The sequence below is a fragment of the Delphinus delphis genome, chromosome 20, assembly GCF_949987515.2.
Source record: "Delphinus delphis chromosome 20, mDelDel1.2, whole genome shotgun sequence".
Taxonomy (NCBI): Eukaryota; Metazoa; Chordata; class Mammalia; order Artiodactyla; family Delphinidae; genus Delphinus; species Delphinus delphis.
Window position 1 is genome coordinate 59341453 of NC_082702.1, and position 12262 is coordinate 59353714.

General features: G+C 60.2%; 1 protein-coding gene and 1 long non-coding RNA gene across 3 annotated transcripts; one reads left to right on the plus strand and one right to left on the minus strand.

Annotated features, from left to right (window-relative positions):
- Positions 1-215: 215 nt before the first annotated feature.
- DBNDD1 (dysbindin domain containing 1) lies at positions 216-8502 on the minus strand. 2 transcript variants are annotated; one of them, XM_059998814.1, is made up of 4 exons: positions 8282-8502; positions 2509-2655; positions 2205-2345; positions 216-1482 (listed from the first exon to the last, which is right to left on the minus strand). In XM_059998814.1, the coding sequence occupies exons 1-4, from the start codon at positions 8310-8312 to the stop codon at positions 1325-1327; spliced, it is 477 nt and encodes a 158-aa protein (XP_059854797.1). In that variant the 5' UTR covers positions 8313-8502; the 3' UTR covers positions 216-1324. The 2 variants fall into 2 exon arrangements, with proteins under 2 accessions (XP_059854797.1, XP_059854798.1); XM_059998815.1 differs by lacking the exon at positions 8282-8502 and adding an exon at positions 7891-8014.
- A 736-nt stretch (positions 8503-9238) lies between these two features.
- Positions 9239-12250, plus strand: LOC132417184 (uncharacterized). Its single transcript, XR_009517770.1, has 3 exons — positions 9239-9299; positions 10971-11368; positions 12052-12250. It is a non-coding gene; the product is annotated as an uncharacterized lncRNA (long non-coding RNA).
- Positions 12251-12262: the final 12 nt, after the last annotated feature.

Sequence of the window (12262 nt, forward strand, 5' to 3'; positions counted from 1 at the left end):
CTGGGCTTGTGGAGGCAGGGTCTTCGCTTCTTTAATGCCTCGAGAGCCAGGGCGCTTGGCCCTGAGATGTGACCCAAATAAGAGCCCAGGGCATGTCACAGTGGAACCCCCAGTGGCTTTAGCTGGGGGAGGGCCAGAGCGTGGAGCTCCTGGAGGCCCCTGGAGCAGCCACCCCCGGCCCGCACGCCTGAGCTCCCACGTCAGCTGGAAAGGAAGAGACTGGTCGGCGAGACTTAGGACAGGGTGCCGTTTTAATCCTGCTGTTTGGAAATGAGATCTGCAGAAGCCATAGCGAGAAGGATGGGAACTCGGCCCGGGGGAAGACTGGGGGGCGGGGGGGCACGGCTGCCCTCACGGGATCCCTTTTAAGTGAAATTCTTGGTTGTGTCTGGAAGACACCTCCCTGTTGCTGCCCCTCACGTGCCCCTCCTGGCACATAGGGCGACCCTTTTCCTGGCGGGACGTGCTGTAGCCACGCCCCGTGGGCCCAGCATGTGCCCAGGCCTGTTTTCCTTCCCCAGAAATGTTTCAGTGGAGAAGGGGTCAGGGCAGGTGGCCTTGGGGACTAAAAGCAAGCTTACACGTTTATTTTAAAACTGTTCTTGGACTCGCTGTCTGACTGGAAGCCGGTTCCGTCCCTTAGTATGTAAGCAGCGTCCGGAGCAGCCGAGTCTGGCACCCCGGAATTGGGGGCCAGGCGCTGTGCCCAGGTCCCTTCACGTCCCCACGCCCCTCGGGCTGCTGCACGCGTGTGCGTGCGTGTGTCTGGTGGGCCGTGGGGACTGTCATGGCAAGGACCGGGGGAGGGCGAACCCCGCCTGCCCCTGCCCTGCCCGGCGGTCTGAGGCAGCCGTGACGTATTTGGTGTGCCGAGCTCAGGAGGTGGGTCTGGCTCTCAGGCAGGGCTCACGACAAGCAGGGTGTTAGGGTCTGGGGGCTCTGGTGCTGACACTTCCTGGGCGGCAGGAGGGGCGCAGGGTTGGAATCAAGGCGGTTAGGGCAGCAGGGTGTCCCGCGGGCTGGAGCTTGGCACTGCCGTTCAAGACTGGAGCCCCGAGACCCCCGGGGGGTTGCAGAGCGCCTCTCACGGGCAGATCCCTGCTCACCGCACCCCTAGCCGGGAGTCTGGTGACAGACAAGAATACCATTCCTACAGGCAGAAGTCTCGTCTCATCCCTGGGCCTGGTCCCTGATCCAGCGACCAGGAAGAGCTGGACGTAAGGCCACTGGGCTGTGCTTATGCAGAGGCGCCACGTGGGGCGGGCAGCGTCCACGGGGCCACGGCCGCCCGGACCTGCCCCGCCTCGGCCCCGGGCCAGCCGGCCTAGTCCTCCTTGGGCCTCTCCACGGTGAGAAACGTGTCCACAACGGCAGGCTGCCGCTCGGGGTCACCAAAGGGCTGCTTCTCACGGTTCTGCTCGGCCCTGGTGCGTGTCCAGGAGGGGGAGCGCAGACAGCCGGCCCTGGGCAGCGGGTGTAGGCCTGGTGGGAACACAGGCTGGGGTCAGTGTGGCTTGGGGTCCCAGGTCACTCCTTCAGTTACTGGGCTGGGCCCGTGTGTGCCTCCAGCACGGCGTCGGACCACACGTTGGGGTCCCCTGGGCACCGGCAATGTGTACACGTGGGTCTGGGTGCGGCCCGGCCAGGGGCTTTCCTGTTGTCCCCAGGCGGGTCCCCGTGCGGCTGAGGCGCCTGCCCTTGGGGGTGAGCCTGGCCCGGAGCAGGTGCCACTCCCCCCCCACCCCCACCCCGCCTGCATGGGCAGTGAGCCGGGAGGGGGGAGGGTCCCTGGGCCCCCATACCCCTGGCAGCTCCCGTGCCGTTTCTGCGGCCTGCGGGCTCCAGCCGCTTCCCGGGAACTGAGCTGAGGAGGGGCTAGGACTGGTGAACACCACCCCCTTCGTGCTCTGCCTACTTGGGATTAAACCCAAGTAGTGAATTCTGCTTTCAGTGGGACTGTGGCTGTGGCCTTACGTTCGCATTTGAAAAGTGAAATTCAGGAGGGGTAGAGAAATCCCTGAGAGCTGGCAGATAGGTGTGTGAAGTGCAGAAATGGTGAGTGAAATGGTGCCGTGTCGACAAACACTTCAACACGCGTCAGAAAGGAAATCATTTTCCAAAATGGGTCTCCAGGGAGCGGTGCTGGGTGGCCTGAGGCCCCAGGACCTCCCGCAAACCCCTCCAGACCCCGGCAGCAGCCCCACCTGCGGGCGAGTCGCTGGCCAGGTTCTCGTCATCCGAGTCGGCGAAGACCTCGGCCAGCTCCTGGTCGGACATGTCAGTCAGCTCGGTGAGGTCCAGGAGGTCGAAGTGTACCTCCAGGGACGAGACGCTGCTCAGGGGCTCTGGGGGCAGAGGGGTGTGTCAGCGGGGCCAGGTGAAGGCCAGTGCGGTGGGAACGAGGTGGGGCTGACCCATCCCCGGCACCTGCTCCCTGGGGCGCACCCGAGGCCCAGGGACCCGCCCCTGGTCCCAGGGAGCACGCTGGGACAGGTGGGCTGTACTTACGCCGCCTCTCCGTGACCTGCAAGAGACCCGGTGCCGGTACTGGGACGCCCACCTCCTCCTCGGCCACAGGTGAGTGGTTGCTGGTCCCCGTCCCAGGAACGGGGGTGCCCAGGGCAGCCCTTGGCACCTCGACCTCCTTAACTACCCCTGCAACAGAGAGAGCGTTACCCGGGAGGGGACTGCGGTCTCCCACCACCACCCCCAGGACGCAGGCTGGGAGGACTTGAGAACCTGGCCCATCGAGCCCTCCCTTGAGGCTGTGGGCAGTGATCGCAGTGGCCAGGGGTGACCTTGGGTGAGGAAGCCAGACAAGGGGCAGAGGGCTTCTCTGAGGATGCTGCCCTTCCCTGTAACCCTGATTTCCAGACCCTTTGCCCTGATTACTTGAGCAGGAATGACCACGGGTCTCGCGGGGACACTTGCTGGTCCTGTCGGAGACCCCAAGACGCCAATACTGTCACCTGTCTCCACTTTCTGGTCCAACCTACGGGCGGGTGGGCGGTTCTGCATTTGCTTGCCCTTTGGCGCCCTTTAATCCAGAATGGCCCCGGCTCACGTGTCTGTCCCGTGTTGTGTTTGAATCCACATAACACGTTCTCAGATGAAACGAGGACAGTGGCCACAGCAACCCCTCCCCACCGACCACACCTCCGGACTGGGAATGTTACTCCAGGGTGTTTCCTATGCAATTCTTGTTTTTATGTAATGGCTCATTTCATGTAACTTTTTGTCGGGTGAGAGGCGAGGCCCCTTGGGGATCTGCTTGGTGGAGACTGTGCCACCCAGGGGCGGGCCCTCCACCCCACGGAGTGCTTGCTGTCACCAGGGCAGACTGCTCCATCCACACCTCCTACCAGCTCCTCCCGAGTGTTCCAGGGCCCTCTGCCCCACACAGCCAGGGGTCCCAGTCATCTGGCCGGCACATGCCCTGAGGCAACGGGACCCCTGGCTCCCTGGCGTCCCCACTGCTGCTCTCTCCTGAGCCCCCCCCCCCGCGACAGAGACCCCACCTGCCCCCAGCTGACCCCCAGCTGAACCGGTGCTCAGTAAAGAGTGAGGAATGCCCTCCCGCTCCCTCATCAGTGTGGCCGCCCATCCCAGGGGTCCAGCACCGAAGCCACAGGAGCAGCTGCCAACGGGGGGCCCAGCAGGGGGGCCCAGTGCCAACAGCTGCCAGTGAGGGCTGGGCCTGTCTGGCCAGCAGCCTGGCGGGCCGCGTGGGTCTGGAGGGTCCCTGGCTGGGTGGGATTTGCAGCTGCAGAGCTGGCTGGGTCGCCCCTGGCTTCTAGGAGGGAACCGCTCCCTGGGAGGCGTGGCTGAGGGGAGGTGGGCCTGCCAACTGGCGGGGCCAGCCTGGCTCTGCCCTGTGCTGTGTCATCACTCAGGGCCCAGGGCTGGCCCGCTGGACTGGGGCTGGGGATCTGGTTTCCACCTTGCTGCCGCATTTGGAACGTGGTGTCTGAGCATCCTTGGAGGGTAGGGTTACACCCCCTGGTGTCCCGGCCCGCCCAGCCCAGCAAGGACACCTTCCCGACCAGAGGGCACCGGAGCTGGGGGTGGGCGGGGAACCTCTCCCGAACATCAGAACCCCTGCTGAGGGTCGAAGGCCCAGGAAGCCCTTGGGGACCTTTGCTCTCTGCAGGAGTGTTCTGCTTCCTCAAGGCGGGGCGGCACAGCGGCCCGGGTCCCCCTCCCCAAGGGCGCACGCGTGCCTGGAGTGTCCTGCTCTGCTTCCACACGTGTCCCATCGTGGTGGGTGCCTGGCTGGCTGGGGGCCGCAGCTAGGTGCTGCCATCTCTCTGGAGCCTCCCAGCGGGGCAGGTGGCTCTGGGTTAATAACAAGAATGACAGTGGCTCACGGTTTTCTGTGCCAGGCAGAGTGCCAGCAATATGTTTTCCAGCTGGTGTCACAACCAGCCACGAGGAAGGGACAGTGAGTCTTGGCCAGTAACACCGAGGGGTTCAGCTTGTCGAGCGGGAGCTCTCGGCCACCACCTGCCGGCCAGCAGAGGGAGGGGAGACCCTGACCTTGCGCCCACAGGGAAGCTAGGCCCTGACCGGGTGGAAGGGGACTTAGCATAAAAGGTGGGGCAGAGGCGGGAGTCTCTGCTCATAATGGCCCGCTCTCACCTTATCTAGAAAAGAAAGCGCTATTCACCTGTGCATCCGGCAGATTCCTGAGCCGGACTCGGATGGACAAAATAGGGGATTCCTGCCCTCTTCTGGTGGGGCAGGGCTGGGGAGCCCTGGGGGCTGTGGTCCCGCTTTGGGGACAGGTCTGAAGGAGGGTGGGAGCTGGGTGATAGCTGGGGAGACAGCACCATCAAAGGCCCTGAGGGGTGCGTGGCTGTCTCTGAGGCGTGGCCGGGGTGGGTGAGGGCAGGGGGACACCGGTGGGGAGACACCTCTGGCTGCTCTCTGAGCTGGGAGGGTTCCGAGCTGAGTGGGACAGCCTCTACCTGCATGTTTGTGGGATGGGATGCAGTCCAGGTGGGAAGGAGGCAGTCCACAGGTGCTGAGGTGGGGGCAGGGCAAGGAAGCAGGACCTCCTTCCCCATCCGGCCTTGGGTCAGGGGGCTGGGTATGCAGATATGACTCATTATAGATCCTAGGATCCAGGGGTCCCAGACAGCCCAGGACAGACCCCCAGCCCCTACAGGCACAGTGGCCTTTTGTACTCATTGTAAGAAGCACATTTTATCAAATTTCAGCATCCCTGACACAGCAAACCATCTAGTCGATGGTGTCACAGAGCCAATGGAAAATGGTAACGGTGAACTTTTAAAGTCACCTTGTGTCTACTTTCTTATTCTTTTCGTCTCCCTTTGGCAGTGGTCTGGTCTTTATTTTGTAAATCCTGGTGTCCTGGCCTGTGTCAAAGCTGTGTGGGAGAGGAAGAAAAAGCAGAAGATGCAACTTCTGGCATCAAGGACACTGATCTTCTGGCTGGAAGGATGTGAAGGGAGCAGGACCTTTGCTTGGTCCTTGTGCACAGTAGGTGCACCACAAATGCTGGTTGAATGAACGAGCCCGAGACCCCACCCCAGAGTCACTAAGCGGCTGTGCTAGGTAGGAATCACCTGGGTCTGTCTGATACCCCCTCGATAAGCCCTTGTAGGAAGAAGGGAGAAGTTCTTCACGAGTGAGACCCCCTGCTCTTCCTGGGGTGTGAAGCAGAGGAGTGACCGATCACACAGGCAGGCACAAGGGCAGGGGTCCTTGGCAGCCGGGCCAAGCCGTAGGCTGGGTGGGTTCAGCAGACCCCAGGGTTGCCCAGGCCAGGGCAAAGGTGAGCGGTGTTTCTGACGCCCCAGGGTCAGCAGTGGGCTAGCAGCCTAGCAGAGCCCCCAGTGAGGGAGTGAAGCCCCTGGCCCCTGCAGGGGGCCTGCTGCCCTGCCCTGCGGAAGCAGCACCCGCGTGGGGAGACTGGAACTGGGGGCCCAAGGCCTGGTATGAACGCATATGATAGTGTTACCCTGTGCTACGCTGCTGACCTATTTTCCAGCACATTCGTGCCAAGAACTTGGCCCAAATCTCAAGTTCCCTGCTGTGTGCCCAGGGTTTTGCCCCAAGCATGGAGGAGGTGCTCTGCACACACCCAACGCGAATGAGTGAAATAATGAAGTGAATGAATGAATAGCATAAAAACCAGCATGGCTGCAGGGAGGGAGGGATGGGCATCGTCCCCCGTTTCCCCCAGCCCCTGTCCCTGGAGTCAGTGCTCCTCCTTGGAGCATTTTGAGGATGCCGGGTGGGCCCCATCTAGGCTCAGCCCCCGCAGGGCAGGGCCCAGGCCTCTCTCTCCCAGTCAGACAGACTTGGAGGTAGGTGGGCTAGAGACTTGGTCTCCCAAAGGCACCTTCGAGAAGTGCACCCCGTCCTCTCCCCTCCATGTCTGTGCACTTTGATATTAAGAAATTACTGTTAATTCGTTTAGGTGCAAAAATGCTGTTTTAATTATAAAAACCTTATCTTTTAGAGGTAATTTCAGAGATACTTAAGGATGAAACAATATGTCTAGATTGGCTACAAATTACTACTGAAGGAAGGTGGGTGCAGGCGGTGAGGGGCGGGGGGGGGGGGACTTTACCATACTGTTGTCTACTTGTGTGTGTGCCCCTCTCTCCAGAGTAAGTTCCAAAAAGTCAGCGAACTCAGAAAATGACAGTCACAGCTACCCACGCGTGACGCCCCCATGTGGGCAGGACGTGGCTACGGGGTAAGAAGCGTGTGAAGCCCACCTCCCGCTGCTGTGGCCCAGCCCCACCACGGTGCCTGCGCAGAGGAGGTTCCTGGAGCACTGAATGAGTTAGGTCTCTGGGGCTCCAGTAAGTGACGTTCAGAAACTGAAGGGTCGTTAAGCTCCTCTCCCTCAGGCCTGCCCTCTGCTCCCTCTCTCTGCAGGCAAGGCGGGGCCTCCACTGAGAGAAGGGGACACGGAGCTCAGAGGGGCCTGGCTGCTTTGCCGGCATCCCCAGCCCTTGCTCTCCAAACCTGCCCCATGAAATCCTCGCAAAGGCGCTACCCGGAAGCCCCGGGGTCCTCGTACTGCCAATGGGAAGAAAAAGCTGAATCCCTCCCACAAACAACAAAACAAAGAAAACCCACACCCACTAGCCCCTGAGTGTCTCTGGTGGTGCTCGGAGGGAGCGTGACATGGGCCCCTAGACAGCCGTCTGGAATGCACCTACCCAACTCAGTCTGCAGACAGAGCAGTAGGTGGACCCATTTTGGTCTCTGGAGCAGGCCACTGGTGTGGCTAGGGGACCCCCAGCGGACCCCTATGTGGTCTCTGGAGCAGGCCACTGGTGTGGCTAGGGGACCCCCAGCGGACCCCAATGTGGCCAGGGAGTGGCTCCCTGGTATGGGACCTCCAGGGAACCCCGGGTGCATCTGGGGCCTGGCCGGGTGGGTGGAGGAGACCGGCAGTTTGCATCCAAGTTCCGAGGCCGATGGCACAGGACACCCCTCCTGAAAGGTTCCTGAGAGGTTCCTAGGAACCTGTCCTAGGAAAGGTTTCCCTCCCACCAGGCCAGGGCCAGAGTAGGGCCAGACTCCTAGGGGAGAGGCCCCCGGTACATCTCTACCGTCCCGACAAATGGCAGGGGCCGTGAGGAGGGGTCACGCCGTGCACACCAGCCCTCCCAGATGTGTAAGCTCCTGGGCCTCGCCCCGGCAGCCAGCAACCCCTGCCGGCGTGGGAGCCCCCGCAGGCGGAGCCAGGTGCACCCCCCACCCCCCCGGCTCTGAGCCCCTATCTCAGCCTGGTGCCCCGAGGATCCCGGCCGCGGCCTCCCCGCCCTACCCCCAGGGAGGCTCGGCTGGGCCGAACAAAGCAGACGCGCCGCTAGGAGGGCAGCATCCCCCCCACGCCTCGCTGACCTGGATCCCGACTCTGGCCCTGGCACGCCCCATCTTCCAGATCCCCGGCTCCGCTGGGAGGGGGCTCAGGACCAAGCTCTGGGCCAACCACTCAGGAGCGCGCCAGACACCGCTGCCCGGGTCGGCAGCGCGGAGGACGAGGGGGCGGGGACGCGGTCCGTGCGCCCCCCGCCCAGCGCTGGGGCCGTTCCGGGCGGTGCCCCCGCTCGTCTTCCCGGGCGCGGCGCACTAGGCTCCCCCCGCTTCGGCCCGGCGCAGGGGGACTCGGAGCTGCCGGTGGGTCTTCACGGCCCCGGGGCGTGGCCGATGTGTGGGCCCAGGGGGAAGGGGCTGCGGGCCGCTGCGGGGAAGGCGCAGCTCGTGGGCTCCCGGGGGCTGGGGCCGCACTCACCTCCCGGGCTGGCGCCCTCCGGGGGCTCCATGCGGCCGGCAGGGCCTGGGAGGGGCGCACGCGGCGGCGTCGTCACCCGGCCCGGGCGCCCCTGCAGCTGCGGCGGCGACTCGGCCCCGGCTCCCGGCGCAGCGCATTGGGGCAGCAGCCGGGGGGCCGCGGCGGCGGGGAGGAGCCCGCGGGGCGGGGCGCGCAGCTGCTCCGGGGCCCTGTTACCCCACCCCCCCACCCCGTTCTCCTTCCCTGGCCCCGCAGCACAGGTGCGGCCCCGCCCCGCCCCGCGCGCGCCCCCTGCCGGCCCCTGCCCCTGAGGACCCCTCCCACGCAGAGGCTACCCCCTCCTGCAGAGCCACCCCGACCTGGCCGCGTCCCCCAACGCTGGCCCGGCCTCTGCGGCCCCTGCGCGCGCCCTCATTCAGCAGCCGCGCCTACTTCCGTCCGTTCACCCCCGCAAATTTGTGGGGCGCCAACTACGTGCCGGCGCTCTGCGGGGTATGGAGGGGCGGGCCTAACACCCTAGGGCCCTTAAGCCAAGAATTGCAGATTGTGATAAATGCTATGGAGAGACGGGGCGAGGGGGGCGGCGAGAGCGTCTGAGGGCTAGGCTGGGGGCAGGGGCGGGGGTGGGGGGGGAAGGGAGGTCAGGAGAAGGAGGCGGGCAGAGAGGGGGCCCCCGGAAGGAAGGCAGGCAGGGTCTGGGCGTGCTGAGAGCACCAAACTGTTCGATGGAGCCCCACTTCCAGACACTGGACCCTGCACGAGGCCCTGGAATGCGGCTTTGTGCCAGGCCCTTGGTGCGTTAATTCTCCCGGGGAATCCTTAGAAGACGGGATCCTGATTTTCCAGGTGAAGCTGAACATAGGGTAGGCAGCCGACCAGGGTGCCACAGCCGGGCGCTGGAAGCCAGAAGATCCAAATGCAAGCCCATGGTCTGCACAAAGACTAAACAAACCAAAGAAAACCGTCAGGGAGACAGTTTGTTCCCAGCTGGGCGTGGAAAAATCCGCAGAGGAGGGAGGTGAGTATGAACTTGGTGTTTGCAGGAAAGCACCCTCCTAAAGGCAGGTTGTCCATACAGCTTCAGCCAACAAAGGGCCTCACCAGCTAGTCCAGCTCCAGTGACACGGAGCCCATGGCCTTTGAAACTGTCAGTCAGTGAGGCAGGCTAATAGTTCCCATTTTTCTTTAGTTTACAAAACAAACAAAAACAAAAACTGCTAAAATGATCTCATGATCCACGAGGACAAGCCGCTGCAGTGTGCACTCCGTGCCACTCCAAGAGGCAGCTCAGCCCCCTGGGGACAAAGCTGAGCTACAGCGTGGGTGGTGGGGACATAAGGAGGTCAGGACAGTAGGTGGGCACTGCCTGCTCAGACTCAGCCGAGGTGGAAGTTTGTATTGTCTCCAAATGGTCAGAGCAGTATTTCTGATTCCCTGTGTCTTCCAGAACCTTCTGCTCCCGTCGAGACATTCCCTGTCTGTGCCCCTTCTGCTTGAACCTGGGCAAGCTTGTGGCTGCTCTGGCCAATGGACTGTGGCAGGTTGCTGCCATGTGGCTTCCAAGGCTGGGTCTTAAGTAGGATTCACCTCTTTCCGAAGGCTCCCCTGCAACCCGGCCACTCTGTGTGAGAAAGCCCAGGCCATTTGAGGGGCCACTTGAGTGTTTTCTGGCCCACAATAGCCAATGAACGAGAGATAAGGTCTCAGCCAGTAGCCAGGCATCAGAGCCTGCCTTTGAGCCACCCCCAGGGGGTAATACGTGGAACCAAGGTGGGCTGTCCCCACCGAGTCCCAGCCAAGTTGCAGATTCATGGGCAAAACAGATGTCACTGTATTTCATTTGGGGGCAAGCTGTCACACAGCCATGGTAACTGTAACAGTATTGGTGTTTATTAATTATCCCCATTTGACATATGAATAAATGGATACAGACGGAGTCTTGTCAAGGGCATCCTAGCTGGTAAACAGCAGGTGATCTGACTCCAGAGGCCAGTGCTTATTTTTAACTTTTCATTGAAAACATTTTCATGGGGGGCTTCCCTGGTGGCGCAGTGGTTGAGAGTCTGCCTGCCGATGCTGGGGACACGGGTTCGTGCCCCGGTCTGGGAGGATCCCACATGCCGCAGAGCTACTGGGCCCGTGAGCCATGGCCGCCGAGCCTGCGCGTCCAGAGCCTGTGCTCCGCAACGGGAGAGGCCACAGCAGTGAGAGGTCCGCATACAGCAAAAAAAAAAAAAAAACCCAAAAAAACATTTTCATGTAAATCAACTATACTTCAATTAAAAAATAAAATTAAATAAAAAAGGAAAAAATCCATTTTCAAGCAGAAGTAGAGAGAATAGCACAGTTAACATACATGAACCGTCATCCAGATTCAGCGATTAACAACTCGTGGCTGATCCCGATTTTTCTGTACTTTCAATGCCTCCCTCCCTTGCTGGGTTGTTTTGAAGCAAATCCTATATATATTATGTCATTTCATTTGTAAATACTTCACTGTTTATCTCTAAAAGAGAGTCTAGTCTCCTTAAGCACTGTGTTATCCTAACATCCAGGCCTCCATCGAGTTGCTGCTCTGGTCTGAGGCAGTTTACCTGGATGAGCAGGTATGTGGGTGTTAGGAAGAGCCAGGTATTAGACATAGGTCGGTGAGTTTGTATGTATTAACATTTGGTCTTTGATTTTACAGGAGACTCAGATGCCATTTATCTGGATTTCCGAGATGCACAGCTTGATGCTGAATAAAAGTATCTCAAGCCATCCATGTGAAGAAAAAGCTCTTTTCTAAAAATCTGAACTCAAACATGAAAAGCACAGGTCGCCGTGGGTCTTATTGGGAGCCCAGAGAGCTGGCAGCAAGGCCTCCCTGACCGTGCATCTCTGCAGTGCAGACTGGCAAACCATGCTGTGCTGTTGACTTGCGACAGACGATATCCTGTCTCATTATCTTGCGCTAACCCTCCTATTTTTGCCCTTTTTGTTGAAAGGAATTATTGTTAATGCATTTATTTAATTCGGGACTCCCAGCCAGACTTCTAAAGCAAAAAGCCAGTCAGCGTGAGGCACCTAGCGTATTGGGTCTGCAAAGTAAGTGTTAAATAATTATCATTACTCCATTGTGCTACCCAGCTGCGCTGTCTCACCTGCCAAAACCCCTCCGGGAGGACCCCACCTTAGGGGAGAAGGCCCTTATCAGGCCAGAGGTTTCTGACACAGAGGCTCAGGCTCGTCTGCCCAGGCACAGTGACACCACCAGACCTCACAAAGGCCTCAGGGCTGCTATAAATAAATCACGGCTCTGTGCAATACAGTCCCTCAAAAGGGCTGTTCCTTTCCATGACCGATCAGGGCTTGGGTGGGCAAACAGGAAGCCCCCCAGGCTCGTCGCTGTGGCTCTCACAGGCATGCCCCTGTGTGGGTGCCTGAGCCTAAGCAGGCCCAGCTACGGAGGCACCTTTGTCTCCCACCTGAGCCTTGTTTCATCACTCACACCCTGCTCCCAAGGAAGCTCTCCAGGGAGAGGAGATTCTGCTCCATCCCCAACCTGATGGAAAAACATGACCTCTTGCAAAACCACTATTTAAGAAGATGCTAAAGTTGAGAGTGTAGAAAAAAGACAACAAATGGTGTGTAAGGACAGCACTTTGCATGTAGGTAATTGGGTGGTAGGAGGGATCGCAAATTCGCTTTGGAAATCTTAAAGTGGTTAGCAGTTTTCAGAGCAAGAGCTTAGGAAAGGAACCCGATGACTTTTTTTTTTTTTCCTGCAGTGCGTGTCTGGAAACCTCTGGCAAAGTGTTCTAGTTTTTCCTCATCACAAGGACAAGACCTCTTCAGACAGACCAGTTAGTTTTTCCGAAGGGGAGACTTGCTGATTTCAAAACTTTGGACCCAGCTGGAACATGTTCTCTTCCCTACTTTTGTTTCTTCTGAGGGTTTGTGGAAACACAGCTATCTTCCAGCCTCAGGTGGGAGGAATCT

What these genes read in the sequence shown, in the direction of transcription:
- DBNDD1 (XM_059998814.1), bottom strand. Translation starts at nt 8,312, where the DNA reads ATGGAGCCCCCGGAGGGCGCCAGCCCGGGAG. An exon ending in GGAGGGCGCCAGCCCGGGAG is followed by an intron (nt 2,656 to 8,281) that starts GTGAGTGCGGCC and finishes TCTCTGTTGCAG; the next exon opens with GGGTAGTTAAGGAGGTCGAG. An exon ending in GGCCAGCGACTCGCCCGCAG is followed by an intron (nt 1,483 to 2,204) that starts GTGGGGCTGCTG and finishes TGTTCCCACCAG; the next exon opens with GCCTACACCCGCTGCCCAGG.